Below are 26,749 nucleotides of genomic sequence, written 5' to 3' on the forward strand. Positions count from 1 at the left end.
ACTCCGCCCGCCGCCGAGACTGGACCGCACTGCCGCGACCGCACCACTCCGTCCGGCGCCGAGAGCGGGCCGCGTGTGACGGACGAGTCGGCCGTCAGCGCGGCGCTGTCACACCGGCGGCCGAGATGAGTGCCGACCCCTCCCCTACCCCATTCACCCACCCCCTGTCAGACCGACAGCCCCCCCCCCCCATCCACCGGACAGACGGCGGCCGCGGCCCCAGACAGTGTGTATTCGGTACGGGCGGGGCGGCGCGCGCATTAAAAAACACTCTGAAGTTTGTACGCTTTAACATAACTCGCTCAGTTGCACGGAACAGGCGCGGCGCGGCATACAGTGGCGCAGCACGGCATACAGTGGCGCGGCGCAGCGCGGCGGGCGCCGCTCGTCAGGTCAGGTCCCATCACGGCGGCCGCTCTCATTTTCGCGACCTCGTCAGTCGTGTGTTCTTTCCGGCGGCCTGCGGGCAGGAGGGGGGAGGGGTCAGAGCCCTGCAGCGGTACAGCGTCATACGCACGAGGAACGCAGGATTACTGGCACATAACGACAGACCTTCGTCCGAAAACCAGCATCCGAATTTCGCATTTTCCAATGTCCTGCCCAGAACAGTGATTACTTATAATTCGTAAAGAAATGGTCAAGAGACCTATGTAGAGCAGATCTATTAGATCATGAAAGTCCGATCGTTAACCTTTCTGGGCTTACTGCACATCAATGGGTAAGAGGTAAAAAGGGTTGAATGTAAATATACTTGACAGTTACAATTCAAACGCAGAATATGATTTATGAGACGATGAAACATGGGTCAGCTGTCCGACAAACCCGGGCCAACGGTCAACTCGGATCTACCCGACACATTTCAGACGGGCAGCCGTCAACCGAATCACATTACGACTGGAATCGCTTAAAAAGCATTTTCTAGAACAGAAACTACTAGCAGTAACTCTCTTGCCACAAACCATTTCCGAAAATGGCCAACTCCACCAGCTGTTTACACTCCAGCCAGTAATGTGGAAATGCAACACTTCAGTCTACAAGGCACTTGAAGTGCACACTTAGCTTTGCGATAGTAAATAACACCACACCATGGTCGCGTGCGCAGTATAACTTGAAAATAATCCCAAGCGGTCATTGGAGGCCACCTCGACCGACACGCACAAAAAAAAAAAAAACAGGTGACCCCTCCCCCCGGACTGTTTCGTCCCCACAGTCCTACTCCACCCCACCGTGTGGTCCCACAGCCCCCACTGTGTGGCCCCACAACCGCCCCGGACTGGCCAGTCCGCCAGCCGGCCCGGACTCACCGCGTCCTCCTGAGCTGGCGCGGCGTGTCGCGCCGACTTGCGGCTCGGTTCCTCCGGCTCCGGCTTGGCGGCCGGCGCCGGCTTCCTCTTGGCGGCGGCCGCCGGCCGGGCCGACTCCGGCTCCGGCTCAGACTCCGGCTCCGGCTCAGCCGCCTGCCGCTTACCGTTCACAGAACGAGATCTGCGCGGCCCAGAGAGGGGATGAGTCAGAACTGACGCTACAGCAAACATGGGTCTCAGCTAGTGATGCCAATTACGGTAAATCTGAATACCGATACCAAACCAAATACCAACCAAACCCATGGGGAAATACCGAAACCAAACCAACTTGGAAAAATGAGGGAAATACCAACTTTTTACCGATTTCTTAGCCTCTTATACATTAGTGAGGGTTTATGATACCAACAAAATACCAAACACATTAGGATTGAAATACCAAATACCAAGTTGGTATCGGTTTGGTATCGGTATACCAAAAAGTTGGTATCCGATTGACATCTCTAGTCTCAGCGTGGCGACAGCGTGCGGATGAATAATAATTACCGATGGACAATATATCACGTTCACATGACGGACAGGGGGGACAGATACGAGTGGCACAGGGGACAGGGGGACGGACAGAGGGACAGTGTGGCCACCTACCCAGACGCCTCGGCGGCCTCCTCGGTGGCCGCCGCCCTGGTGCGGGTGGTGCGCGGCGCGGCGCGCTGACCGGCCTCCTCGCCGGCAGCCGACGAGTCGCCGCTGCGGCCGCTGCGTGTCGAGCGCTGACTGCTCGGGGTCGGGGACGCCGTCCGCGGCGCCTTCTTGAAGTAGCTGTGACCGGGGCGGGCCGCAGGTCAGAACTGGTGCACCGAGCCGCTGGGCGCCGCGGGGACAGTCTTAACATCACATACAACTCCTGCCGTCAACTCGAGAGAAATCCCCCACGCGAGAACATTCAGAGCATTGGATTCTATCTTGTTTGTCCTCGGAACTTGCATGGTGATTTTGTTCTGTTTGTCCTTGGAGGAATAATTGCGGGAGGTGTACTTACTGGGTGACAGTACTTACTTGGTGATTTTGTCCTGTTTGTCCTTGGAAGGACTGTCTAAGTGTACTTACTTGGTGATTTTGTCCTGTTTGTCCTTGGAAGGACTGTCTAAGTGTACTTACTTGGTGATTTTGTCCTGTTTGTCCTTGGAAGGACTGTCTGAGAAGGTCGATGACTGCTCCGACAGGTCACCACCGGCCGCGCTATCCACCGCTGCGGCAAACAAATATATACGGGTCAGACATACAGATAGAGACGGTCTCAGAGACAGATATAACGGGTCAGACATACAGATAGAGACGGTCTAAGAGACAGACACAGACAGAGACACGTGGACACACAGACGGAGACACAAAAGGCGGATGGGGATCGGACACTGTAACCTACAACAGCTCAGACGGACGGGCCATAGACACACTCGGTCAATGACCTCCCGACAGGTCCCGACCGTTAAATTTATTTTAGCTTAGTTTATTTGGCTCAACATCAAAGAGCATGTGCGATCAATTACTAGATGAAACCATGAGATAAAACTGGAGGAAAGAACTGAGAAACCAGACGGGCCATCTGACATCCCAACACATATTCAACACGGGCGGACACAGACGTGTGCCAAAATATTGAGCTACACAAACCTATCAGGTCACGTCTGACTGGTACGCCTCAGCACGTCACCCAGCGCCTAAGCGGCATCCTCTCCAATTCTCCATACATTTCCCTCGTCCCTTCCCGTCCCCGGTCCACTCACAGTCGTCGTTTCTGTCCCGCTCGTGGGCGGCGCGCCGGCTGTAGGTGGCCGGAGGGTCCCGAATCAGTCGCGCTGCCGCCGCCGCCGCCGCCCCCGAGCCGGCAGAATCCTCCTCGGTTTCCGCCTGAGCCGGAGGACAGAGACGGGTCAGAGGGGGGTCACAGAGGACAGAGACGGGTCAGTGGGGGTTATACAGGGTCACAACTCACACTGGGGGGTCACAGCAATTCAGACGAAATAGTCACACACCAGATCCCATCTGAAGCCTGCCGCTGCGGGAAAGCACGGTGTGCTCGGATAACTATTGTTGCCTGTCTATTTTTCGCAGGGTTCGATACGTTTTATTGGCGTTATTTCAAAAAGAAAAAAAAAATGCTGAGGTAATATGCAGTTGCCGTGAATCATTACATGATTGAGGCAATTAAGCTTTTACTGCTCGTCCGCTCATAAAACTCGATAGATTAAGGCATCCCCGGACACAGTAATTCGAACAGTAAAAATAACATTGGCTAGGGCCCCCACCGGCAGAAAATCACGCATTATTGACAAGTCTTTACGTAAGAATAGCAAAACTAGTGAGGGAAACAACACAACAGCCAGTTCCAACTCCCCCTTTTCGGAAAATCTTTTCGCGCGTTCTGATTACCGGCAGTGAAGGCTTCCCCTCCCCACACGCACCTCTGCGGCGGGCGACTCCTGCACAATCAGGGTCAGCTCCTTCTCGCCCCCGGTGGCGGCGGCGGCGGCCGCCGCGGCGCCGGCCTTGGAGGCGCGGATCTGCTGCGCCAGCTGGATGCGCTTGTTGATCATGCTGTGGCTGTGCGCCATCGACACCATGTTGTTCCGCTTTCCCAGGTGCTGCAGCTCGGGCGGCAGGTAGATCTTCCCTGAGGGTGACGGAGGGGCGGGGCGGGTCAGGTGAGGGCCGGTACAGACTGCAGCGCTGGGTGAATCAGAAAACACGGAGATATTGCAGTTATCGACGGAAGTTAGTTGTAACATTCGGCCAGAAAACTCAGACATTAGCCCCACGTATCGTTGCAGTTTTCGGAACGCACAATTGATACGTATGTCAACAACTACAACTTTATTAAGGCCAGTAATACAAAAAAAAAGTATCGTCGGCCCCAACCTGCGGCACGCGCTGGTCTACTAAAGCTCACCGTTGACGAAGTTGGGGTCGGCCGGCTTGCGGAAGTACATGGGTGGGATGCGCGGCTCCGAGGGGAACTCGCGCATCTCGAAGTTGGTTGTCTTGGTGAGCAGCAGGCCCATGGCCAGGTCACAGACGGCCCACAGTTTCTGTGGATGGACAGGCCAGGTCACAGACAACCCACAGTTTCTGCGAACAGACAGGACAGGTCACAGACGGCCCACAGTTTCTGAGGACGGAGAGGACAGGTCACAGACGGTCCACAGTTTCTGCGGACGGAGAGGACAGGTCACAGACGGCCCACAGTTTCGGCCGGACGGAGATAGGTCACAGACGGCCCACAGTTTCTGTGGATGGACAGGACAGGTCAGACGGCCCACAGTTTCTGCGAACAGACAGGACAGGTCACAGACGGCCCACAGTTTCTGAGGACGGAGAGGACAGGTCACAGACGGCCCACAGTTTCTGCGGACACTGGACAGACAGGGCAGGTCAGTCGGCCCACAGTTTCTGCGGACGGACAGGCCAGGACAGGTCACAGACGGCCCACAGTTAATGTGGACGGACAGGCCAGGTCACAGACGGCCCACAGTTTCTGCGGACGGAGAGGACAGGTCAGACGGTCCACAGTTTCTGCTGACGGACAGGACAGGTCAGACGGCCCACGGTTTCTGCCGGACCGACCATCGGGACATTGTGCCGGGAACATAATGCGGGATGAATCACAACATAGCACAGACGCCCATATGGCACCAGCTCGCCCACCCGCTCACTGCGGAAGGTGATGTCAGTCCAGTTTCACCACTCGGCTCTGATCGTTCCCGAATACCTGAGCGCTGGTGGTCACAGCCCCCTCTAACCCTTCCACTCACAGCACCCCCCCCCCCCGCTGTGCTATCAGCGCCGCTCCCTCACTCACGTGGTTGGCGGCCTCCTCCTCACTGCGCACTGCGTCCAGGTGGTTCTTCATCCGCTCCACCAGCGCCTTGTAGAAGCCGAAACAGTAGTTGTCGTTCTTGGTGATCAGCGGCTCAAGGATGAACCTGGGAATGGGAACGGGCCATCAGATAGTAAACAACGACGGAAAGACATCGTGGTTCGTTGGGCATAATACCTGATTTGGAACTAACTGACCTCAGGTCCCTAATCAAGCTAAAAACTAAGAAGAAGTGAATACAACGTACGATAGATATTGCAGGTTGTCCGTAAGTATATGCAATAACCGAGCAAAACAAATTTATTAACGTCCGGCCTGTAAGCATCCTAAAGAAATAGGTTGCTTAGGCCATACGGTTTGACACGTTTGAAGAGGCTCGCGGCCGGTTCCACCGGTGTACTGACCAGAGGCAGGCGCGGATCTTGGTCAGGTACTCGACGTCGTCGTACTCGGTAAAGTCGGGGTCGTGCGCCAGGATGGGCACGGCGAACACCAGCATGTAGTCGGGCATGATGTGCGGCAGCTGGTCGGCCGCCCGCTCCGCTGCCAGACAAACAGACACACAGACACGGTCACACACACGGTCACATACCAGCCGTTAGCAGTGGGGCAGCTGGTCGGCCGCCCGCTCCGCTGCCAGACACACACGCACACACGGTCACATACCAACCCTTAGGAGGGGGCAGCTGGTCGGCCGCCCGCTCCGCTGCCGGGCACAAACATACAAACAGACACGGTCACACACACGGCCACAGGCCAGCCGTTAGGATGGGGCAGCTGGTCAGCCGCCCGCTCCGCTGCCAGACACACAGACACACACACGGTCACATACCAACCCTTAGGAGGGGGCAGCTGGTCGGCCGTCCGCTCCGCTGCCAGACACAAACATACAAACAGACACGGTCATACACACGGTCACAGGCCAGCCGTTAGGATGGGGCAGCTGGTCAGCCGCCCGCTCCGCTGCCAGACACACAGACACACACACGGTCACATACCAACCCTTAGGAGGGGGCAGCTGGTCGGCCGTCCGCTCCGCTGCCAGACACAAACATACAAACAGACACGGTCATACACACGGTCACAGGCCAGCCGTTAGGATGGGGCAGCTGGTCAGCCGCCCGCTCCGCTGCCAGACACACAGACACACACACGGTCACATACCAACCCTTAGGAGGGGGCAGCTGGTCAGCCGCCCGCTCCGCTGCCAGACACACAGACATGGTCACAGAGGAGCCGACGCGACGGTGGTGCGCGTAGTGGTGCCGTGGTGCCGACAGCCGCGCCCACCGGTACCGACAACAACACGCGACGAGGGATGGCCCTTCCCCGCGGATACACGAATTAGACCGTCAGTGATGCCAAAATGCGCCACTTGGAAGGAGCATTGCGCTTAATTGTGATAGACGAAGTTGGCGTGATAGACGAAGTTGGCAAGTGTGGAAATCTTTAGGTCGATCATTTTACTTACATTATCGCGCGCTCCGGCCGGCCCTACTCCTGCCCAGTTTTACTTCCCCATTCACCACCCCTCCCTCCACCCTCCCACTACCCCGGCGGACTCACACCCTCCGTTGAGCAGCAGGCTCTTGATGACGTCGCGGCGCTTCAGGATGTCTGCGGCCATGTACCCACGCACGGTGGCCTTGAGCCGCTTGTCGGGCTCCTGGCCGGCCAGCGCGTACATGCCCATAAAGTCGAGCGGCAGACACTTGTGCGGGATGCCACGGCTCAGGCCCTTGTGCAGCTTGGCGGCAAACCGCTCCCGCACCTGGAGACACTCGTCCTGCAGAGCGCAGACAGGGAGGGAGAGGTCAGAGCAGTCACAGCGGCTGACTAGACATCACCGGTGCCCGAACTCACAGGCAGGCCACTTATCGAGTGTTCATACCTGATCCCATCTCAATTAAAAAAAAAATCGGTAGCCAATGCAATCCCCCAACTAATGACAACTTCACGACACTCCGTGTGATAGCAGTGGTCAGCGATTGTAGCACCTCCCGGCAGAGGAGTCCTTCGAAGGAAAGGAACGCCACGGTTTCCATTGGCCCTCGCGTCTGTTCCGACTCGCCCCTGTGTAAGTGAACCCCCTCAGAATGGAGAGTAGACCGACCAAAACTGAGAGGACCGCCCCACGGACCCGGCGCCCCGCCGCGCGGACTCACGGCCATCAGCAGGGAGAGACTGTAGAACTGGTCGGCAGTGAACTGGTCACCGACGCCCTTCTGCTCGCAGATCTTCAGCATGGCGGCGCCGGCCGCGTAGCGCAGCCAGGCCGCCTCCGGCTTACTGTCGGTAGGCGGGGCGGGGCGGCGTCAGCTCACTCCCAGGACGGAGACGGGCAGGCCGACACAGGGTCGGTATGGGCGACAGGCAACGGAGGCCCCGGTCAGTAGCGGCTAACGGGCTAGGACGTTTGGGCATAGACAGCAGTATTCAAAACAGAGCATAATAATCACATGATAGTGATTGCTGTAGGTACTCGTACAAACATCACAATTTATCGCGATAGGCACTGCCTCCCACGGGGAGCGGCTGTACTCACTTGACCTTGCCCTCCTCGAGAAGGTCGCCGCGGTGGATGATGAAGGCGATCAGCATGCGGAACGTCTTCTGCGCCGAGATGACGTCGTCCTTGAGGCCGATCAGCCAGCGCGCCATCAGCTTCATGCCCTCGATCTTGCAGCGGATGCCCTCGGGCAGAGCGTCCTCATCACACCACTCCTCCTCGCTCTCCCCGCTGTCCGTCAGGTCCTGGAGGGGAGAGGGGGGGGGAGTCAGGTCCACTGGGCAGAGCGTCCTAGTCACTGTCCGTCAGGTCCGGGGGGGGGGAAGGAGAGGGGTTATGGGGTCTTATCACACACCTCCCCACTGTCCGTCAGGCCCTGGGGGGACAGAGGGGAGTCGGTCAGGTCCACTGGGCAGAGCGTCCTCGTCACACCACTCCTCCTCGCTCTCCCCGCTGTCCGTCAGGTCCTGGGGGGGGGGGGGGGAGTCGGTCAGGTCCACTGGGCAGAGCGTCCTCGTCACACCACTCCTCCTCGCTCTCCCCGCTGTCCGTCAGGTCCTGGGGGAGGGGGGGGGGGAGAGGGGACTCGTCACTGTCCGTCAGGTCCTGGGGGGGGGGGAGAGGGGACTCGTCACTGTCCGTCAGGTCCTGGGGGGGGGGGAGTCAGTCAGGTCCACTGGGCAGAGCGCCCTCGTCACTGGTTCGTCAGGTCCTGGGCGGAGAGGGGTACTTACTACTTACTCAGATGCAGGAGACAGAGGGGACTCGTCAGCCAGGTCGCGGAAGGGGTGGGGGATAAGGGATCCTGTCGGCTGTCACACACCTCACTGTCCGTCAGGCCCTGAGACAAGGGGAACTGGTCACTGGTCACACCACTCGTCACCGTTCTATCGCCCACCAGATCCCGTCCAGCTCGGTGTCCGGTAATACCAGGCTTGTGAGCAAGATTGTTTGTTTGTTTGTTTGTTTGGGAGGGGGTTAGGGAACAAGATGGGGCAGCGTGTTGGAACTCGAGAGTTAAGGCATTGTAAAAGAAAAGCGTTCAAATCAGCGTTGGTTGAGCCCAAGGAAACGCACTAAAACGTGCAAATGCATCACACCGAAAAGACAAACGGCTATGGCTGCCTAAAGCACAGTGAAGCAACAAGGCATAAAACTCAGCGCGCTGCTACCTCAACCTGTGGACAACTTACCCGCATCAGCAGGTCCTTGACGATTTTCCTGGAGACGATATTTTTGATCTGGATGGGGAACTTGTTGGAGAGGTGGAGCGCGATGTGGCCCAGTGACACGATGGACGTGCGGTAGTGCTCGTGGCCCAGCTCCAGCTCAGACTTCAGACGCTGCGGCCGCCAGACCGGAGTGGTCAGATGGGTGGGCAGGACGGAGAGCAGCACAGCAAATCAGTAAATCACAGGAAACATCGAGCATACTGATCATGAAATCACGCGGAACCACACTGCCGGTAGTTGGTAGTAGAACAAAGGTACACACTGCCTTCCTACCAGAATACGCGGAAATGTTATATTGCCATTTCTAACACCAAACAATTGGTTCCCGTTCCGACACCTTCCATTCCTGCTCCAGCCGGCCCATCCTCGTCACTGACCTCGAGTATCTCGGTGAAGACGCCCTCCTGGTTGTCGGTGACGTTGACGAACAGACAGCGGATGGCGTGCTTGGCCTGCTTGGGCGAGCCGGCCGTGGCCAGCTGCTGGCAGACGGGCACCAGGCTGTCCATCAGGTCGGGGAACTCGGACGCCAGCGGCCGGTACTTGCCCACAAAGTGCAGCACGCCCAGCACCTTGGGCGTCACCGTGTCGTCGTCCGTCTGCCGTGGGCGGTGGAGGTCAGATCACGGGCGGCTCACAGGCGACAGATCACGGGCGGCTCACAGGGGTCAGATCACGGGCGGCTGAGCACAAAATGCTCTGATAACGCACAACATTTAGAGCCGGATGTGGCATGAACGTGAGCAGGCGGATGTTTGAAACTAGCCACTGGTAACTAATTGGCATGCAAATAAGATTGACATGGACGTGTGCAAATAACAAGGAAATCGCCTGAGTAGTGAGTACTTAAAATTGATCTACCCCATTGTTAACGCCTCTCTCGATCACATGCTCGTACAGGCCGACTTCCCCGTCCCGCCTCGTCCCTGCCCGGGAGAGCCTCGTTCCCGCCTCGTCGCTCACCTGGAGCATGCCGAGCAGCACGGCCAAAATGTCAGCGTGCAGAAACTGCGCCGCCTGCACGTACGACAGCACGAACAGCAGCCGCAGGCCGCGGCCCACCGCCGCGCCCGGCTCGATGTTGAGCTCCTGCGCCGAGGCCGGGTCGCGCACCGCCTCCTCCACCATTGAGACCAGCGCCAGCAGCGCGTCGTGGTCGATCATCACCGACGAGACGCGCTCCAGCAGCTGCTTGATGGTGTTGTAGTAGAGGTTGGTCATCACCGGCTGGCCCAGCCGCTTCAGCACCATGTTGACGCTGTCGACGCTCTCCCGGCAGGAGACGGTCGGGTTGATGACTGTCTCCATGAGCTGCAGCAGCGACTCCTCCTGCGCCAGGTGCTGGGAGAACTTGCGGATAAACTCCTGCGCCTTGACCGGGTCCGGCAGGAACTTGGACAGGTGGTTGATGCGCAGCACCTTCTCCCGCTCGCGCTCCTCCGAGACGGGCGTGCGGTGCAGCTCCAGCAGCTCCTGCACCGTCTTACGGACGCTGCCGGTGCACAGACATGGCGGTGAGGGGGGGGGGGGGGCAGATATAACCGTCTTACGGACGCTGGAGGTGCACAGACACACGCAGCAGTGAGCGGTGAGAAAAGTGTACGGATATAACCGTCTTACAGTCTTACTCTTGCATCGAACGGGTTGATAACAAGCCGAGGACCCGTAAGGAATATTAGTGTCCCTGCGTGACTCATATTCAGCCTCATGCACAATGAAAAAAAAAACTGAAAGCAAGCGCGAATCAAATTATCGTATGACTCAGATCGCGGCTAAGGAACGAGAACTATTATCGGAACAATCAACAATGACTGCACCACCACAGTGACTGAATCCCCACTCACGCCAGCTGCTGTTTCTGCATCTCGATGAAGGCCTTGGTGGCGTTCTCGTCGAGCGTGGCAAACAGGTAGTAGAGTTTCTTCATGCGCTCGCCGGGCGGCAGGGTGAACGGCACCAGGCACGTGTTGACGATGCGCTCCACCAGAAGTCGGTCGTCCAGGCTCGTCATGTAGTAGCCGTGCAGGATCTTGTCCTGGGCGCCAGACGGACAGACAATGTGACGTCAATCCGGAATACAGGATATCACTCTGCACGTGGGGTGTGAAGTATCCCCTCCTATTCTCGTAACAAGTCTGATTCCTGACAACAGCATCTTGGGTGTTTCTGCACGAAAGTGGCATACGAGCAAGCGATGTTCGTTAGATACAAAAGTCGCCTGGAATGATCAGTCGCACCTCACAAGTGCTCAAAGCAACAGACTCCGCTGTAAGTACCGAACTGCCGGGAGGGCCGCAGCAGACTGACAGACCCCTAAGACTCACGCGCTCCTACCTTGATCCATGTGACGGCCGTGCGCGTGGCCTCCGGTACGTCCGGGTTACTCAGGTACTTCCGGTAGATCATGGCCAGACCGCACATGGCCTCCTTGCGGATCTTGAACTTTTTGTCTAAGGTGCGCTCCTTGACGAAGTTGAGCAGCGCCTCGCTCTCCGAGACGATGCTGAAGTCTCGTTTGGCCGTGGAGACGATGGCCATCACCACCTCGTACCTGGAGGCGCGGGGGACGGCGGTCAGTCGAGAGCGGCAACTGCCGGCTCTGGACAGGGGGCAGTCGAGACAGGGGCAGAAGAGACTGGCGAGCCGCGGGTCATCCTATTGACGTGCTACGTAGCCAGTTGGAGCGTCCGATGTCATCCTGGCAGTCGTATTTTTTTTTTGGGGGGGGACGGAACTGGTTCCTGCATGTGGCAAGCAAATCCAAAAAGTTTGCAGATTAGAACTTAAAACTGAAAAACATCAGAAAATAGGTGAAAGATGAACAGTGAGTACTGAGTGGTTTAGCACCCCCCCCCCCCCCCCCGCTATCCACCAACAATAACAGCTGCTCAACTCACTGGTTTCTAAACACGAATCAGACCCCCCGCCATAACAATGCACTATACGCCAGCAGTGCCGCGCGGCGGCCGGCAGCCCTGCCCGGCTACTGAGCGGTCCGCTCACCTGACGGCCTCGTCCGAGTCGTGCTGCCGGAATTTCAGCGTCTCCGTGATGTCCGAGCGCAGCTCCGGGTGGTTCAGCAGAAAGTGCATCGAGTACTGCACACACTTGGTGCGGATCTTCACAGAGATGTCGTTAAACCTGCGACAGGGGAGGCAGCGGTCCTTAGCATGACAGGGGCGACATCACTGCAGTATGGTAGGCAAGTAAGGAGCCAGCCATTCAGTATCTGTTTATCGTAGTATTTTGAATATCTGGCAAGAATCTGTTTGGGATATTGTACAACAGGTTTGACGTAACATTTGATAATAGTAATCGGTTTTAGGACGCTCAACTGTATATGGGGCCAGGTCAACATAAAATTTCAACAATTCGTGTTACAAAAAAAAACCGTCCACCGGCTGATGTCAGCCGTCTCTCTCTCTCTGTGGCGCGCTGAGCCCTGACCTGCCGAGGAAGGCGAGCCACAGCTGCCGGTGGTGCATGGCCAGGTTGGACTCCTGCTCGGAGAACATGCGCGCCAGCAGACTGACGGCGTGGAATCGTTCGTCCTCCTCCGTCGACTTCAGCTGCCGGTCACATAAGAGGGGAGTCAGACGTGGAGGGGAGATGGTGACGTCAGAGACGGCGGGAGTCAGACGGAGAGGGTGACGTCAGAGACGGCGGGAGTCAGGCGTGGAGGGGAGAGGGTGACGTCAGAGACGGCGGGAGTCAGGCGTGGAGGGGAGAGGGTGACGTCAGAGACGGCGGGAGTCAGGCGTGGAGGGGAGCGTGAGGTCAGAGACGGCGGGAGTCAGACGTGGAGGGGAGCGTGAGGTCAGAGAGGCGGGGGGGGGGGGGAGGGAGCTGAGTGTCAGACACGGGGGTCCCCAGACACGAACAGACTAACCCTTCAGACATAGAACGAGCATGGCGAGGCCAGACAAACCAACCCCCTCACCGGTGCGGCGGCTCAGTCTACTCGCGGCTCACGGCGAGCTGCGACTGACCTTGAACTCGAGCTGGGGCTCAGTCAGTGGACAGACCCCCCCCCCCCTACCGACCGGCCCTCCCCAACTGACCTTGAACTCGAGCTGGGGCACCACTGCCCGAAGGACCCCCCCCCCCCCCTACTGACCGGCCCTCCCCAACTGACCTTGAACTCGAGCTGGGGCACCACTGCCAGCAGCACGGTGGGACAGATGTGGTTCAGCTCGTAGATCAGGTCGTACACCTTCCTCGAGATGCCCAGCTTCTTCTCCTCCTTGCCCAGAATCAGCACGTGGTTGAAAAACTGTAACGGCGCGCACATGCACAGGTCAGGGATAATGCCGGTAACGGTGCTTGATAGAGTTATACCTATCAGCAGCCGTCGAGTGCTAATTTGCAGAAGTTCCGCTGGACACAGGATGGCAATGAAGGCCAACAACCTAAGCATATAGGCCTATCTGTGATCATTTTCATAATAAATGTTCGCGAATATAACAAATATTAGCCGAAGAACTGACCGGGACACGGGCCACTGACTGGTCTACAGGCTAGCCGTTGGTCGATGACCCGGACCGGGACCGGTCACTGACCGGGGACCATGGACCGGGTCTGACCTGGACCATGGACCGGTCACTGACCCGGACCCTGCCCGGGGACCCGGAGCCGAGTCCCGCTGAGCGCTCACCGCCTGGATGTAGGGCTCCAGTGTGTCGCTGCACTTCATGATGAGCTCCTTGGCCAGGTGATAGGCGTTGCGCCGTGACGACTTGGCCGGCTCCACGATGTTCATCAGGATGATGTCCATCAGCTCGTTGGAGACGACGTCTGACTCGTAGATCAGAGGACAGAGCACGTCCAGCATGAAGCTCTTCACCTTGCCCGAGTGCTCGTCACTGCGGCGGCGGGGAGGGGTGGGAGGGAGGGGGTCCGTGATTTGGATACACGGCGCTTTAGCAGCCATATTTCACGGCGGCAACGGTCTCTGGGATTAAATTCTCAATAAGTCGTTTTTATATATGTTTCGTGATGTGCATTTCTAGTGGGTCGCATGGTATATTTTCAAAGTATATGCGCATGAAACACGACAAAATCGTTGCACTATGAAGCCAGCAATATATTGACATAATTAGAAGTTATGCTTGTTGATCTGAAAGTCTTACTTGACAATTTTGAATGTAAGCGAGAAGAGGCTACAGATGATCTCGTTGCTATCCTCCAGCTCGAGGCACATGTTGAACGACTTGACGTAGGCCAGGTTCTCCAGAAGGTAGAAGTAGCGCTTGAACGCCGGGTCCTTGGGGTCCTTCAGACCGGCCAGCTGCTTTATCAGGAACATGAAGATCATCTGAAACCGAGATAACGTGTGTCAGCGACGATAAAAATGTTCAATGTATGAAAATACGTTCTGCAAACTGCAGCATTGTACGGAGAGACAGGTTATTTGGAACTTTCTGGATCCTAGGGAAATTAGGGATGTCCTATCAACCTCCGTATGTACTCTCCAAGGCGGGACGGTCAGGACGGGGTCGGAGCCGTGCCCTTGACCTGGACGGGATCATCATACGGACGTACACTGACCTTGACCTGAGGCCAGTTTTAGCAACAGAAAAATAGCCGCCTGCCAGAATTTTCTCCCCTAAAGACCGCTTCACATACGGATCGTAAACGCGCTGGGCACGTAAGCGGATAGGGCTTTACCGTTTACGCTCCGTATGAAAGCGGTCTTTAGACAGAAAATTCAGGCAGGCGGGTATTTTTCTGTTGGTAAAACTGGCCTCTGGGCGGGGTCAATGACCTGTGCGCGGCCCGTACACTGACCTTGACCTGAGCGGGGTCCTTGTAGGGCGCCTCGGGCGCGTATACGCGGAGCACGTCGGCGATGCAGCAGGCCACCAGCAGCTGCACGTCCTTGCTGGGGTACTCGCGGAAGTAGTCGTCGGCGATGTGTTTGGCCAGCGGCAGGTACTCCTGGTAGGCGCCGTCATCCTGCACCATCGACTGGTACGTGTGCGCCAGCGTCTGTAACATGGGGCAGGGGAGGGGTCACTACTAGCGTAACATGGGACAGGAGAGGGTCACTACCAGCGTCTGGTAAATAGGGCAAGGGAGGGGTCACAACCAGCGTCTGTACACAGAGAGGGGTAGGGTAACTACCACCTGTGGGCCAGCGTCTGTACGTACACAGGGAGGGGAAGGGTCACTACCACCTGTGGGCCAGCGTCTGTACGTACACAGGGAGGGGAAGGGTCACTACCACCTGTGGGCCAGCGTCTGTACACAGGGAGGGGAAGGGTAACTACTACCTGTGGGCCAGCGTCTGTTCACAGGGAGGGAGGGGACCGTCAGCGCCATCGTCTGCTGATAGTTATCAGCCTTGCCCTGGAGGCGTGGTGGGGAGCTAGCTGTCAGCTCTGCCCTGGAGGCGTGGTGGGGAGCAGGGTGTTAGCTGTGACCTGGAGGCGTGGTGGGGAGCAGGGTGTTAGCTGTGACCTGGAGGCGTGGTGGGGAGCAATGTGTCGGCTCTGCCCTGAATGCGTGGTGACTGGTGAGTGGTGGGGTCATGTGTTTGCTAGGTGTTAGCTCTGCCCTGGAGGCGTGGAGGGGAGCTATGTAGGTGTCAGCTCTGTCCTGAATGCGTGGTGGGGAGCCCGGCAGAAGCCCCAGGCGGGCGCCGCCAATCAATAGCGGAAGTGGCTCCAACAGAGGCGGGAGGCGGCGAATAGCCGGGGACGGCTTCCCCACACTGCTCCCCGTGCTAGATCCGACCAGCGACGCCATGCAGAAGGGGGATTCTGAGATCTGACCAGACAATCGTGCATAGAGGACAATCCATCAAGGTTCGCTGTTTGCTTGTTTTTCCAAACAAACATACATAAACAAGCTGTTCACGAACAGAAGTGTTCATGAGCAAGTGACGTCATCGGTCGAACTTTCGCACACAAGCAGTGAACAGTTCGCGAACACGGTAAAGAGTTTATCTTTGATCGGGGGGGGGGGGGTAAGACCCCTCTAGCAGCTTCGCGCCCAATTGAGCTAGAGCCTTCCGTAAAAATCAAGCGCGTACTCCGTTACAAGATACAGCACCTAGTAACCAATTTTAGGGTCTCGGGTCAACTGCTGACCTCTGAGGTCAGGGCAAGTGCTACAGGGTAGGCGTTGGGTTTTAGGTAAAATAATTTCATTTTAAGTGGTTGCAGGGTCGCAGCACACTGATGGAAGTTTGTGCCGAGCTAGTCGTGCCCGAGCTCACCCAATTCCACGCCAGCTCGACTTTGGAGCGGGAACAGACGGCAGAGGTCATTGGCCAAGGTCACCGCTAGGGCGGCGGCGGAGTTCCAGCGCCCGCCCTGATGTCTCGGAGATGTCTCGGTGAGACATCTCTAACGCCGCCTCATGCGTCTGGCAACGATACTTACAGCACTTACATACAGTACCCTCCCGGGCATCAATTTTACACATTGTGATAATAGCCAAAAAAGGTGTTCGATTTTCGAGGAAAAAAAACGGAATATATGTATGTGATAGCCCCTATCAACTTCTATTCACATACCAAATTTAAGATCAATACCTCTTTTTTACCAAGTTATTGTGAAAAAATGCTCAAAATTGATGACGTCAAATTTTCCAACTCAATTTTTAGCAATTATAGACCATGTAGCGCAAAACAAAGACCACCATTAGACTCGCCGTGACGAGCTGCATCAATTCGATACCATTTTAAGCAAAAATACCAACTTTGAAAGTTGAGCTTTTTTGACCTGACATTGACCCGACCTCAACCACGAAGTGACCTAAACCGTTCCTGATGGTCTTATAACCAACACCATTGAGTTGGAAATGAAAAACTGGCCATAAAACATGCATCGCACAACCTTAGTAAAGTTGGGTTCATGTACTGACCCTTGGTGACCTGACCTGTGACCTGACCTGGTATTGTCACTGACCTCTAATAGCAACATAGGTACTAGGCAGCTGACGCCCTATCGCTAATTTTCGATAAAATGCGTTTTACTTGATGTTATAGCGCATTACCTAAAAGACCTGTGAACGGCAAAACATTTTATCTTTGACCTGACCTATGACGTCATCGGTGACCCCGAGGTCAATGAAATTAGGTCTCCCTTTACAAAGTTGACAGGGCTTTCGAACGCCGTTTGAGTTTTGCGGATCAGTCCAGTAGTTTCGCAGATACGGGGGGGGGGGAAATAGCTCCCCCCACCAGGTCGCTTTATAAACAGACCCCACCGGCGCGGATTAAGCGCCCGCACAGTCAATGGCGTTCGGCTGGAGGCTCAGCCAAGTGCAAGTTAACTAATTTCACACCTAAACTGAAAATGTCACGACAATTATAATATGTCAGACAATTATATTATTATACCAATTGTCCTGTTACTTTTTCGGTTGTGAATGTGAGTTTCTGGGTTCTTAAGCAATTATTCGGCTGGCCTAGAGGAGCAGGATCTCTCGAAATCACGGTAAAAACGAGTAAGTTTTGGCGCGATTCAGCTAACCATAATCACGGCAAGTGCCGACAAGCAGCGCCATCAGCTCGGTAAGACGCGGTAGGAGGGAGCTAACTCGGCACCACTAGGTAGTTCACCGTGATACAACCTGGAAGCACGGGCTCAGAGTGGGCCAATTCAGAGCGCGGGCTCTGAGCGCCCGCACCGCATCGAACGTGCTGCCGTGGCACACGGGCGACTGAGAGCGCCGAGCCAGCATTTCCCGACGCCACGGACCCGCCGTCACCGATAGCACAGGGAGAGGTCACCGACCACGGACCGGCGACACCCAGACTGGTGCGCAGCTCCACAGCTGGTCACCCAATGCCAGACACATTACGGTAACTCTCCCAGTAGTGCGTTGCGGCCTTTCCCGACACGTATGCGGGGCATCGGACGCTATCGTCTGGTGCGCCGCGATACGCCGCCGCGGTCACCGAGGAGTGGGTAACGAACGTCCGAGGTGTGTATCGGGTGTACCGAGGGGGGGGGGGCACAGCCGACGGGGGATATCTACACCCCAGCCCCCAGAGCAGAGCACACTCAACACTATGAACGCTGGTCACACACAGACAGGTCCGGCACCCACACTAATGCATGGGACCAACATCATTTCACATGTTTGAACGCTTGAAACCACGAAAAGAATGCAAACGCGCGGCTAATGCGAGCCGACATACGCCGAATCGCGATTCCGGCCTAACACGGTCTCGAAAAGTAGGTCACAGGTCAAAGGTCATTTGGGTCTGAGTCATGAAATTTTCAGGGTAGGTATAAAATTGATCAACTCGAAGGTACTGTAAGTATCGTCGCGATTGACCGCTTTTTACGCGAGTTATTCGCGAAAAAAAAAACGAGGGCGGGGTCCGTTCGACCCCTCCCCCCCCCCCTATACGGGCGAAGGTTAACCATCGCCGTACCAATTTTTTTAAAAATAGATTCCGCAATTGTATTTCACATAAATTGAACCCACTACACGGCGTGGCGGACAGACAAACAGACGGATCCTGGAAAACCGTACCAATTGGTTTTCTACATACGCGCCGGTCGAGGGGGGGGGGCGGGTACGACCCCCCCCCCCTCGCCGTTTCGCCCCTGGTGGAGCTACCGCGTCGCGGAAAAAACGAGCGTGTGCGCCGTTACGAGACGCAGAGATTGGTACCCGAGTTTAAGGTCCTAGGTCAACCGGTGACCTCTGAGGTCAGGTCAAGTGCCCCAAGGTACGGTTCAGTTTTTGGTGAATAACTTCGCAAAAAAACGGCCGCAGAGCCGCGATTTTGGCAGCATCGTGTTCGCCTCGCACAGGCGCGTCGAATGATATACTTTTTGTTCGGGTCAGGTCAACTTAGGGTGTTGACCTCAGGTCAAGGTCAGGTCAGCACCCCCAGGTCACGAAGTTGGTCGAAAGAAGTCATGACGCATATCATTCGATTCGGCAGGTCTTCCTGAGTCCATTGGTGGCTTTCTCGACTCGCTATCTAAATTTGATCGGGAGTTATTAACGAAAAACTAATATGACCTTGATGACGTCATAAATGACGTCACGCAAGGTCAACATTGCAAAAGTGACGCATCTAACCTTGCAAGGAGTGCATAAAATCACGATTCTGTGTGCTTGAGATAGTTGGAGATCGTTCCCAGCGCCAGAATAGCAGTTTTCATTTTTCCCCATTGACTTATAATGGTGAGGTCACGAAAATGACCTGACCTCATATGAACTTAAGGAAAAATCCGAGATATACAAGTTGTGAGACTCATAATGGATACTAGATCCTGCAAGTTTTATTTCCCTGTGACATCTCCTCTGGCAGTGAGGGCGTTGCGAAGTTGCGACATCTGAAGACCGTGCAGAGGTTCACTTATGACGTCATAGGTCAGTGACCTGACCCGACCTAAAAATGCGGTTGGTGTCAAAAGATGCGGCTTGGATCAAAAGTCAGGTATGCCAAGTTTCAGCTCTCTATCGCCAGCGTGTTCGGAGCTATCGCGAAAAAAAACTACGGGGGGGGCGGCACCCGCCCCCCTCGGCCGGCGAGGGTTAAGCATTTTCCACCCATAGGCCATAATTTGGCAATGAAACGCATGACCTTCGCACCAGTTGCATCCCCCCTCTCCCAGTAGGTGGCAGGTGCACCCACTCCTATTGAATCCAGCACCCCTGCCCTCAGTCTGCAGCCCCTCAGAACCCCTCAGCAGCCCCTCAGTGCACCCGCCTCACCTTGAGGCGCCTGATGAGCTCATCTGGGCCGAGGTCCTCGGTGATCTCGCGGCACCCGGGCGGGTACACGATGGCCGCCGACTCGCTCGACGGCCCCGCACGAGACATGGCCGCGTCCACCACTCCCGCTCAGCCGGTGATGGAACCTCCTGTCAGCACACACACACACACAGCCGTATCAAAACCCGGTGCCGTCCACCACTGCCGCTCTCTGGTACCTCCTCTCAGCACACACAGCTGTATCAGAAATGGCACCATCCACCACCCCCACTTCGTTGGTCATGGAACCATGGTCAGCAAACATCACATCCTATCAGGGGGCCCTGGTGAGTGGACTTCTTTGAACTGGGGATAACATAGAATTGTTCATGAGATTCCAATAAGGCTTCATAATTTCCCAACAAATTTTGCCTGACATGACCTTATCAGGCCTTCCTCATCTTGGCCTGCGCTCGGATGGGCCGTTTTTCGCGTGGAATCAGGCTGAGGAATTCCTCACGAAAACAGCCGCACGCACATCTCGAAACGGGGGGGGGGGGGAATCCCGCGGGATCCCGCGAAACAGACCTGCCCAAACGGCCATTTTCGTGAGGAATTCCTCAGCGTGGAAATTTCACGCGAAAAACGGCCAGTACGAACGCACGGCTGGTCAGACCCAATGCTCCCAGTGTATCACAGGAGGATATAGGTAGTCCCACCACAGTGATTGTTTGCTAACACAAGTTTGTTGGGTACCGAAACTAACCATCCCATGTCAGATCACTGAGCTATAAAGTGCAAAAAGAACAGGCCTTACAGCAGAGCACTTGCCAGAAATAATTAACCAAATGTCATGAATAATGAATATTGTTGAGAAGCGAGGCCTCACTTTAACCCTCGCCCCGTTGGGGGGGGGGGGCATTTTGCCCCCCCCCCTGTGGTTTTTCCTTAATAGCAAGAAAACGGCGGCGCGCAGCGCCGCCAAATTTTCAGTACCTTCCCGGGCATCAATTTGACACCTTACACCAAATTTCAAGTCTTAGGTCACCTTAGGTCAGGAGTTATTGAGGTCAAACTGAGGTCATGTTCGAGCAAAAATGAGCAAAAAACATGCAATCTTGAAATGCTCACCAAATCTACAGTTATCAAGCAATTTCAAAGTTCTTTATATGGTCTAGTAGACAAAAAGCGGCGCTACAAAACTGATATCTCGGATTTTCAAAATTTTGGGTTTTTGGCCCAAAAAATTTCAAGAAATTGATTTTTTTTTGAAAACTAAAAAAATCCAAAATTTTTCCGAATTTCGAAAAAACCGAAATATATGTGATAGTCCCTGCGCTCTTCTATATACATACCAACTTTCAGATCGATATCTCGTTTTTTGGCCAAGTTATAGCGATAAAACTGTTCAAAAATGATGACGTCAAATTTTTGAACTCAATTTTTAGCGATTCTAGACCTCGTACGGCAAAACAAAGACCACCATTGAACTCACCGTGACGAGCTGCATCGATTCGATACCCATTTTATGCAAAAATATCAACTTTGAAATTTGACCTAATTTGACCTGACCTTGACCTGACCTTGACCAAAACGTGACCTAAGCTGGCCCCAAAGGCTGCCTGACCCACATAATCGCATTTGTCATGTAAAATGGACCATAAAACATGTATCACACGACACTTTCATATTGTGACCTCCCAGTGACCTGACCTCTGTGACCTGACCTGGTATCAGTGACCTCAACTAGCAAAATATGTGTTTGAAGAACATTTCCCCATCGATGATTTTCAATGAAATGCATTTTACTCGATTGTACAACGCATTTCTTGAAATGCCTGTGAACGGTGAAAATTGGACCTTTGACCTGACCTGTGACGTCATCGGTTTGACCTAGGTCAATAAAATTGGGTCACAAGGTAGTTCCCTGATAGGACTATCCAACACCGTTTGCCGCTTGTCGCTACGTTGCGTGGTTCTCGAGATCTTAGGGGGGGGCCAAAATGCCCCCCCCCCCCCCCAACGGGGCGCGTTGCTCGGCAGAGCCCAACGGGGCGCGGGTTAATACCTGGAGTGGAGTGTGGCCCAGCTCCAGGTCCAGATACATCCCCCCCTTCCTTGGAGACCAAAAGGGCCCCATCGCGCCAGGCCAGAGGCCCCTATTCCATAGGGGCCCCTGGCTTACACAGTGGGCCCCTGCGACAGATCCTTTAATGCAGCTACAGCCATAATTTGTCCAAGGGATCCCCAATTTTAGAGCCTTAGGGCCCTTATGAAACCAGGGGGTCCAGGTGGATGGGATGGGTCCAACAGTGTGCACAAAATCAAGGTGTAAATAATATGCATATTTTATTGTAGAACATCTGGAGGGCCCTCTGTTAGTCTAAAGGAACCGCTGTTTACATAAGGGGCCCTTTTTGGACCGGGAGGGCCTTCTGTCCGTCTAAGGGGCTCCCGATTGGCCTGAGTGGCCCGTTGTTCGTCCGAGGGGTCCTCTATCAACTGGAGGGGCTTTTCTCCACCTGAGGAGGTCCTCTATCGTCTGAGGAGGTCCTCTATCTCTGTCGGTCTCAGGGGCCCTCTCCCGACCTGGGAGAGGCCCTCCGCTGTTCTGAGGGGCTGCTGCCGGTCTATGGGGCCCTCGATTGACCTGAGAGAGCCCTCTGTTCACCTGAAAGGCCCTCTCTGTTGATCTGTTGGCTTCCAACTGTTGGTCTGACCCTATGTCGGTTTGAGGGATCTCAGATTGGATCCACTATCGATCTGAGGGGCCCCTATCGGTTTGAAGAGGACCTCAAATGACCTGAACGGCCGTTAGTTTGTCTGAGAGGGCCCTCCATCGGTCTGACAGGCACTCTGCAAGTGCAAGGGGGCCTTTTGTCGGTCTGAGTGGCGCTTAGACGGCTTACATGACCCTCAGACGGCTTACGAGGCTCTCATGGGCTGTAGGGGCCTTTAACGGTCTGAAGGACCCTTATCCGACCTACGGGGCCCTCAGACCGCCCTCAGAACCGGCTGAGCGACTCTATGAAGCTATTTGTGGGCCTTGCTTGCCCCCTCAGACCTAACATTTTTTCTTTTCAATAATTTTTTTCCTATCTATTTTATGAAGCTATTTGTGGGCCTTGCTTGCCCCCTCAGATGTAATATTTTTTTTTACTTTTTTAATAATTTTTTTACCCATCTATTTGGGCCCCTTCAACAAAGTGGATGAAATCTGATGACATTTTAGATTTCGAGGGGGTTACCTTGGGCCCCTGTAAGTTTGGTTCCCTCCTTGAGGAAATCCTGGCTACGCCCCTGCCAATAAAATATGGAAAGTAACATCAAACTGTTTGTGTCAAAGCAGTGCAGTGCCGAAGCCAGGCAATGCCTTGGGAGATAGCAGGCAATAATAAGTCATGTGATTAGCTTCTTACTTGGGGATCGCATGGAAAGTAAATTGGTGTTAGGTCCTAAAGTAAATACCTAAATACCTATTATCTTACATCAGTATCCCCAAACATTCATCAAAACTCAAATTTAAATATCCATAGGTAGATAACCCACGTTTCAACAAAGTCAAAGGAAAGGATGCAGTCAATAGGTTAAGTGCATTTACTCATAGTTGATTTAAAAAAAAAAACTTCTGATGAATATTTGCAAAAAAAATGAATGTCCTTAAATACCTAATGGACACCTGTGTTGTCAGAATGGTTGACAAATTTATGCCTAAAATGCACAATAGTAGAAAAGCAGGCAATAGGCATCACACTCTTTTGGCAACCAAGGAGAGGTGCTGTAGCCTGTAGGTTAGGTTGTAGCTTTTAGGTTTTAGGTGGTATGTTTGGTATTTGTCAAGATAAGGTCCAATCTAGAATTGTGGCCCTGTGGATACAAATATGCAACAGCAGAAAGTTTAGATTGTAGGTTAGGTTAGGTTAGGTTGTGGGTTAAAGGTTTTAAGTTGTAGGTTGGTAGGTTTGTAGGATGTAGGTTGTCAAATGTCAGGTTCTAGGTTTGTAGGTTGACTTGTAGGTTTGTAGGTTTGTAGGTTGTAGGTTGGTAGGTAAGGTTAGCTCAGGTTTGATTGTATTTTTTTTTTTTTTTTTTGCAAGCCATGGCATATAAGCATCATTTTTTAATCAGGATGTCAAATAGTGTAAGCATATAAAAAACATCCTTTAAATCTTCTTGGGACTTTATCTTGACATTTAGGTACCTACTGTAGGTTTTAGGTTGTAGGTTTTAGGTAAGGTTAGGTCAAGTTTGATTAGGTTTGATTTGGTTTGATTAGAAATCATCTCAGTTGGGCAAACTAGGCTTCTGGAATAAAAAAAAATGGAGGTATCAAAATAGTGATTCTTAATGACCATATTTGAGCATAAATGTAGACCATTTCTTAGTCACCAATCATCTAAAATTAAGTCAGAATTACAAGAAGGAACATGTCTAATGTTGAACAGAAATGTTGGAACTCTCTACTGAGCACAATAATATTGCTTTAATCAAAGTAATCTGACTTCTTAAGGGTAGTGAAAGGCAATCAATAAATTGATTCACTTTGAACAGATCATCAAAATATTGATTCCATGCTCAGCTGGCTAATCATTATTTTGATTCACAGGTAATGTTAACAGATAGGCAACAATGGCTTGCAAGAATACATCATTTATCTTACTATCATTCTCATTTAGTGGTATCCTCAGCACCGCAACCGATACCTATAGCATTGTTGTACTTCACCTTCACTACATTTGATAACAATTCACAATTTTTAAATGTCAAGAATACAAAAACTGAAGCAACAGGTAAAAACCATAAATTAAGTATAAAAGCACTACAACAGTGAAAATTAGGGGTTTGAAAATTTCATTTTGCCATTTTACACATATACTATTTATCAAGTATGCAATTCATGATACAAAAATAACATAGTGTGATTATCGCAAAGCAGCTTTTATGTGATGGACAGTGGTTCTGTCTTTTGTTCATTCACAAGGTCAAAGTGACAATTTCTTAGTTTTGAGGTAAGACTTTTTGCATACCTACCACATTTACCTACCTATTTAAAGGAAAATCTCATGGTCATTGGCCTTTTTCTAGTGTGACGATACATTTAAAATCAAAAGTGTAGGTACCCAAATAAATCAAAAAATTGATTCCATTCCCATATTTGGTCATGGCTCCTCCTTGCACCAAAATTATTGATGCCTCCATATTTTGATTCCAGAAGTCTAGTTTGTCCAACTGATCTCTGGGCATAGCACCTCTCCTTGGTTGCAAAAAACAAGTGTGACGCCTGCTTTACGACTACCAAATGCACTGCATAAAAATATCAAGAAAATTATTGGCCACTCAGACAACAGACCATCTTTTTAATCACAGTTCTTCAATCACACTTCACAGTACAGACACAATCCAAACAGCCCCCCCCCCTGCCCCCCTCAGTCTCCTTCAGTAAACAACGCAGTGAACGATGCATGCGTATTCAGCACATAAAGTTCAAATCGCTTGGACACAGTAGCAATGCCATGATTCCAATGCAATACTTACCACAAATCTAAAGAAAGGTCACGGTCACGGTATAATTACAAACATCGAGATGGGGCCAGGGGGCATGCACGACGGTCACCCATCGGACGCCGCCATAATTTTACCTGACGATTCCGGCACAAGATGGCACTTTCGCTTGTAAAAATGTTGGCCCGGGAAGCAGCTTACCAGTGACTGGACGTGAAGGTCAACCCTTCAAAGTTGAGCTTGCAATGAAATGAAGATGGTAGTACTTCTAAAAATGATAAAAACGTAATTTTAATCCACAAAACCAACCCTCCTCACCGACACAACAGGAAATGGCGCGACTCCACCGGCAACCTCGCGACGCGATTGGCCGATTTGTGAAGAATAGTTGCGAAATAGGTCACGAGATGTCGCCTACTTCGGGTTCGCTCATATCCTTCGCTAGGTGTCACTACTTCCGCTGCTACGTTTCACAGCTTTCTATCTTTAACAAAAACAAAGCTTTGAAATACTGTGGGTAACGTAACTTTACCTTTAAACAATATTTTGATTGTCGATTTGTAACTACTTTTAACGAAAAAAGCTTTGAAACGCATAAGTCAAAATATTGGAGATACCAAAAAAGCAACGCTAATTTGAAACTGTATGTAACAACTAATGGTAAACGTAATGATACGAACGCTTTTCTTTTAGAAACTGATCGATTCCAGGTCAGTGTCTTCCGAAGAAAAGTGTAAAATCGATTTGTAGCCGATTTACATCCATTCAAAGGTCAAAATATTTATGATATTCTGAGTAAAATCAATTATCACCTTAGGTCTTGGTCAAACTTAGCGCGGGCCGTTTGAAAAAGCGCAATGTTCTTATTAGCGGACATAATCAAATGCTCCAGGTTCCAGTCACTTGCGATTCATCACAAGGATCCTGCTGGAATGCTAGCTCCGGTGCTCCAGAAACCACGGCAGTGGCTGTGGGCATTGTATTAGGTATTCCGGCGATCGTTGACTGACCGCCTACTGATGACGGCCGTAATTCTCGGTCCAGCTAGGGCCTAGGAATTAGGTGGGATGATTAGGACAAATGTTTCTTGGCCGGCGCGGGAAGAACAGTTGATGCACTCCTACGGTTGTTAGGTGAATCTTTCAGAAAATGCTTGAATGGATCGGACGCTCTAGATGATATTAGGTATGTCAGCTAAATTGCTGAGCTTTGACGTCATATGCCTATGTCAGGTCACATCCGGTCCAAATAAGCGTGCTGTGATCTGATCTGAGAGAGTTCCCTAGCTTCTAGCGTTAAGCGTACCCACCTAACTAGTATGTTTCTGTATTGTATTGTATTGAGATAATGAGTGTCAACCCGCGCCGTGCTGGGGGGGGGGGGGGGCGTTTTTACGCCCCTTCCCCGTTTTTGCGAATTTTTCAAAAACCGCTCGCCGCCGTCACCAGCAGTTTGTTTGCTATAACTTTGGATAGAGACGTGCTAAAGCGGTAAAAATACGTCAGATGTGTTCAGCTCGACGATACGGATCGGCTGATATGCATGACCTTTTCCGGTCAGGTCACGACCTTGACCTGAGGACAGTGAGCTGTGAGGTCAACTTTTCAAATTGATTTTAAGTTCAACGCATGGTTCATTCGACGCGTCTCGACGAGAGGAACAC

At 53.0% G+C, this 26,749-nt stretch overlaps 1 protein-coding gene across 11 annotated transcripts; it reads right to left on the reverse strand.

Annotated features, from left to right (window-relative positions):
* Window positions 1–212: 212 nt before the first annotated feature.
* LOC122366407 (sister chromatid cohesion protein PDS5 homolog B-like) lies at window positions 213–25,490 on the reverse strand. 11 transcript variants are annotated; one of them, XR_006253882.1, is made up of 25 exons: window positions 25,288–25,460; window positions 19,606–19,754; window positions 14,704–14,904; window positions 14,046–14,230; window positions 13,571–13,778; window positions 13,052–13,189; window positions 12,364–12,485; window positions 11,920–12,057; window positions 11,251–11,467; window positions 10,761–10,951; window positions 9,880–10,408; window positions 9,294–9,515; window positions 8,878–9,027; window positions 7,721–7,929; window positions 7,341–7,464; window positions 6,742–6,961; window positions 5,580–5,718; window positions 5,158–5,281; window positions 4,249–4,387; window positions 3,846–3,972; window positions 3,086–3,172; window positions 2,460–2,550; window positions 1,947–2,120; window positions 1,305–1,485; window positions 213–460 (listed from the first exon to the last, which is right to left on the reverse strand). XR_006253882.1 is itself a non-coding variant. In XM_043338643.1 (25 exons), exons 2-25 carry the CDS (start codon window positions 19,711–19,713, stop codon window positions 419–421), a joined length of 4,185 nt encoding a protein of 1,394 aa, XP_043194578.1. In that variant the 5' UTR covers window positions 19,714–19,754; window positions 25,288–25,490; the 3' UTR covers window positions 213–418. The 11 variants fall into 11 exon arrangements, 9 of the variants coding, with proteins under 9 accessions (XP_043194578.1, XP_043194579.1, XP_043194581.1 ...); XR_006253883.1 differs by lacking the exon at window positions 25,288–25,460 and adding an exon at window positions 25,120–25,200; XM_043338643.1 differs by having other exon boundaries at window positions 3,086–3,209; window positions 3,764–3,972; window positions 25,288–25,490.
* Between the last annotated feature and the right edge of the window lie 1,259 nt (window positions 25,491–26,749).

This window comes from Amphibalanus amphitrite, unplaced genomic scaffold, assembly GCF_019059575.1.
Source record: "Amphibalanus amphitrite isolate SeventyFive unplaced genomic scaffold, NRLGWU_Aamphi_draft 000804F_arrow, whole genome shotgun sequence".
NCBI classification, from domain to species: Eukaryota; Metazoa; Arthropoda; class Thecostraca; order Balanomorpha; family Balanidae; genus Amphibalanus; species Amphibalanus amphitrite.

Excerpts from the sequence above, each read along its gene's own strand:
- LOC122366407 (XM_043338643.1), bottom strand. The coding sequence starts at position 19,713 with ATGTCTCGTGCGGGGCCGTCGAGCGAGTCGGCGGCCATCGTGTACCCG. Across the intron at positions 14,905-19,605 it reads AGCTCATCAGGCGCCTCAAG|ACGCTGGCGCACACGTACCA; the intron begins GTGAGGCGGGTG and ends CCCATGTTACAG. Across the intron at positions 9,516-9,879 it reads TGCTGCTCGGCATGCTCCAG|ACGGACGACGACACGGTGAC; the intron begins GTGAGCGACGAG and ends CGCCCACGGCAG.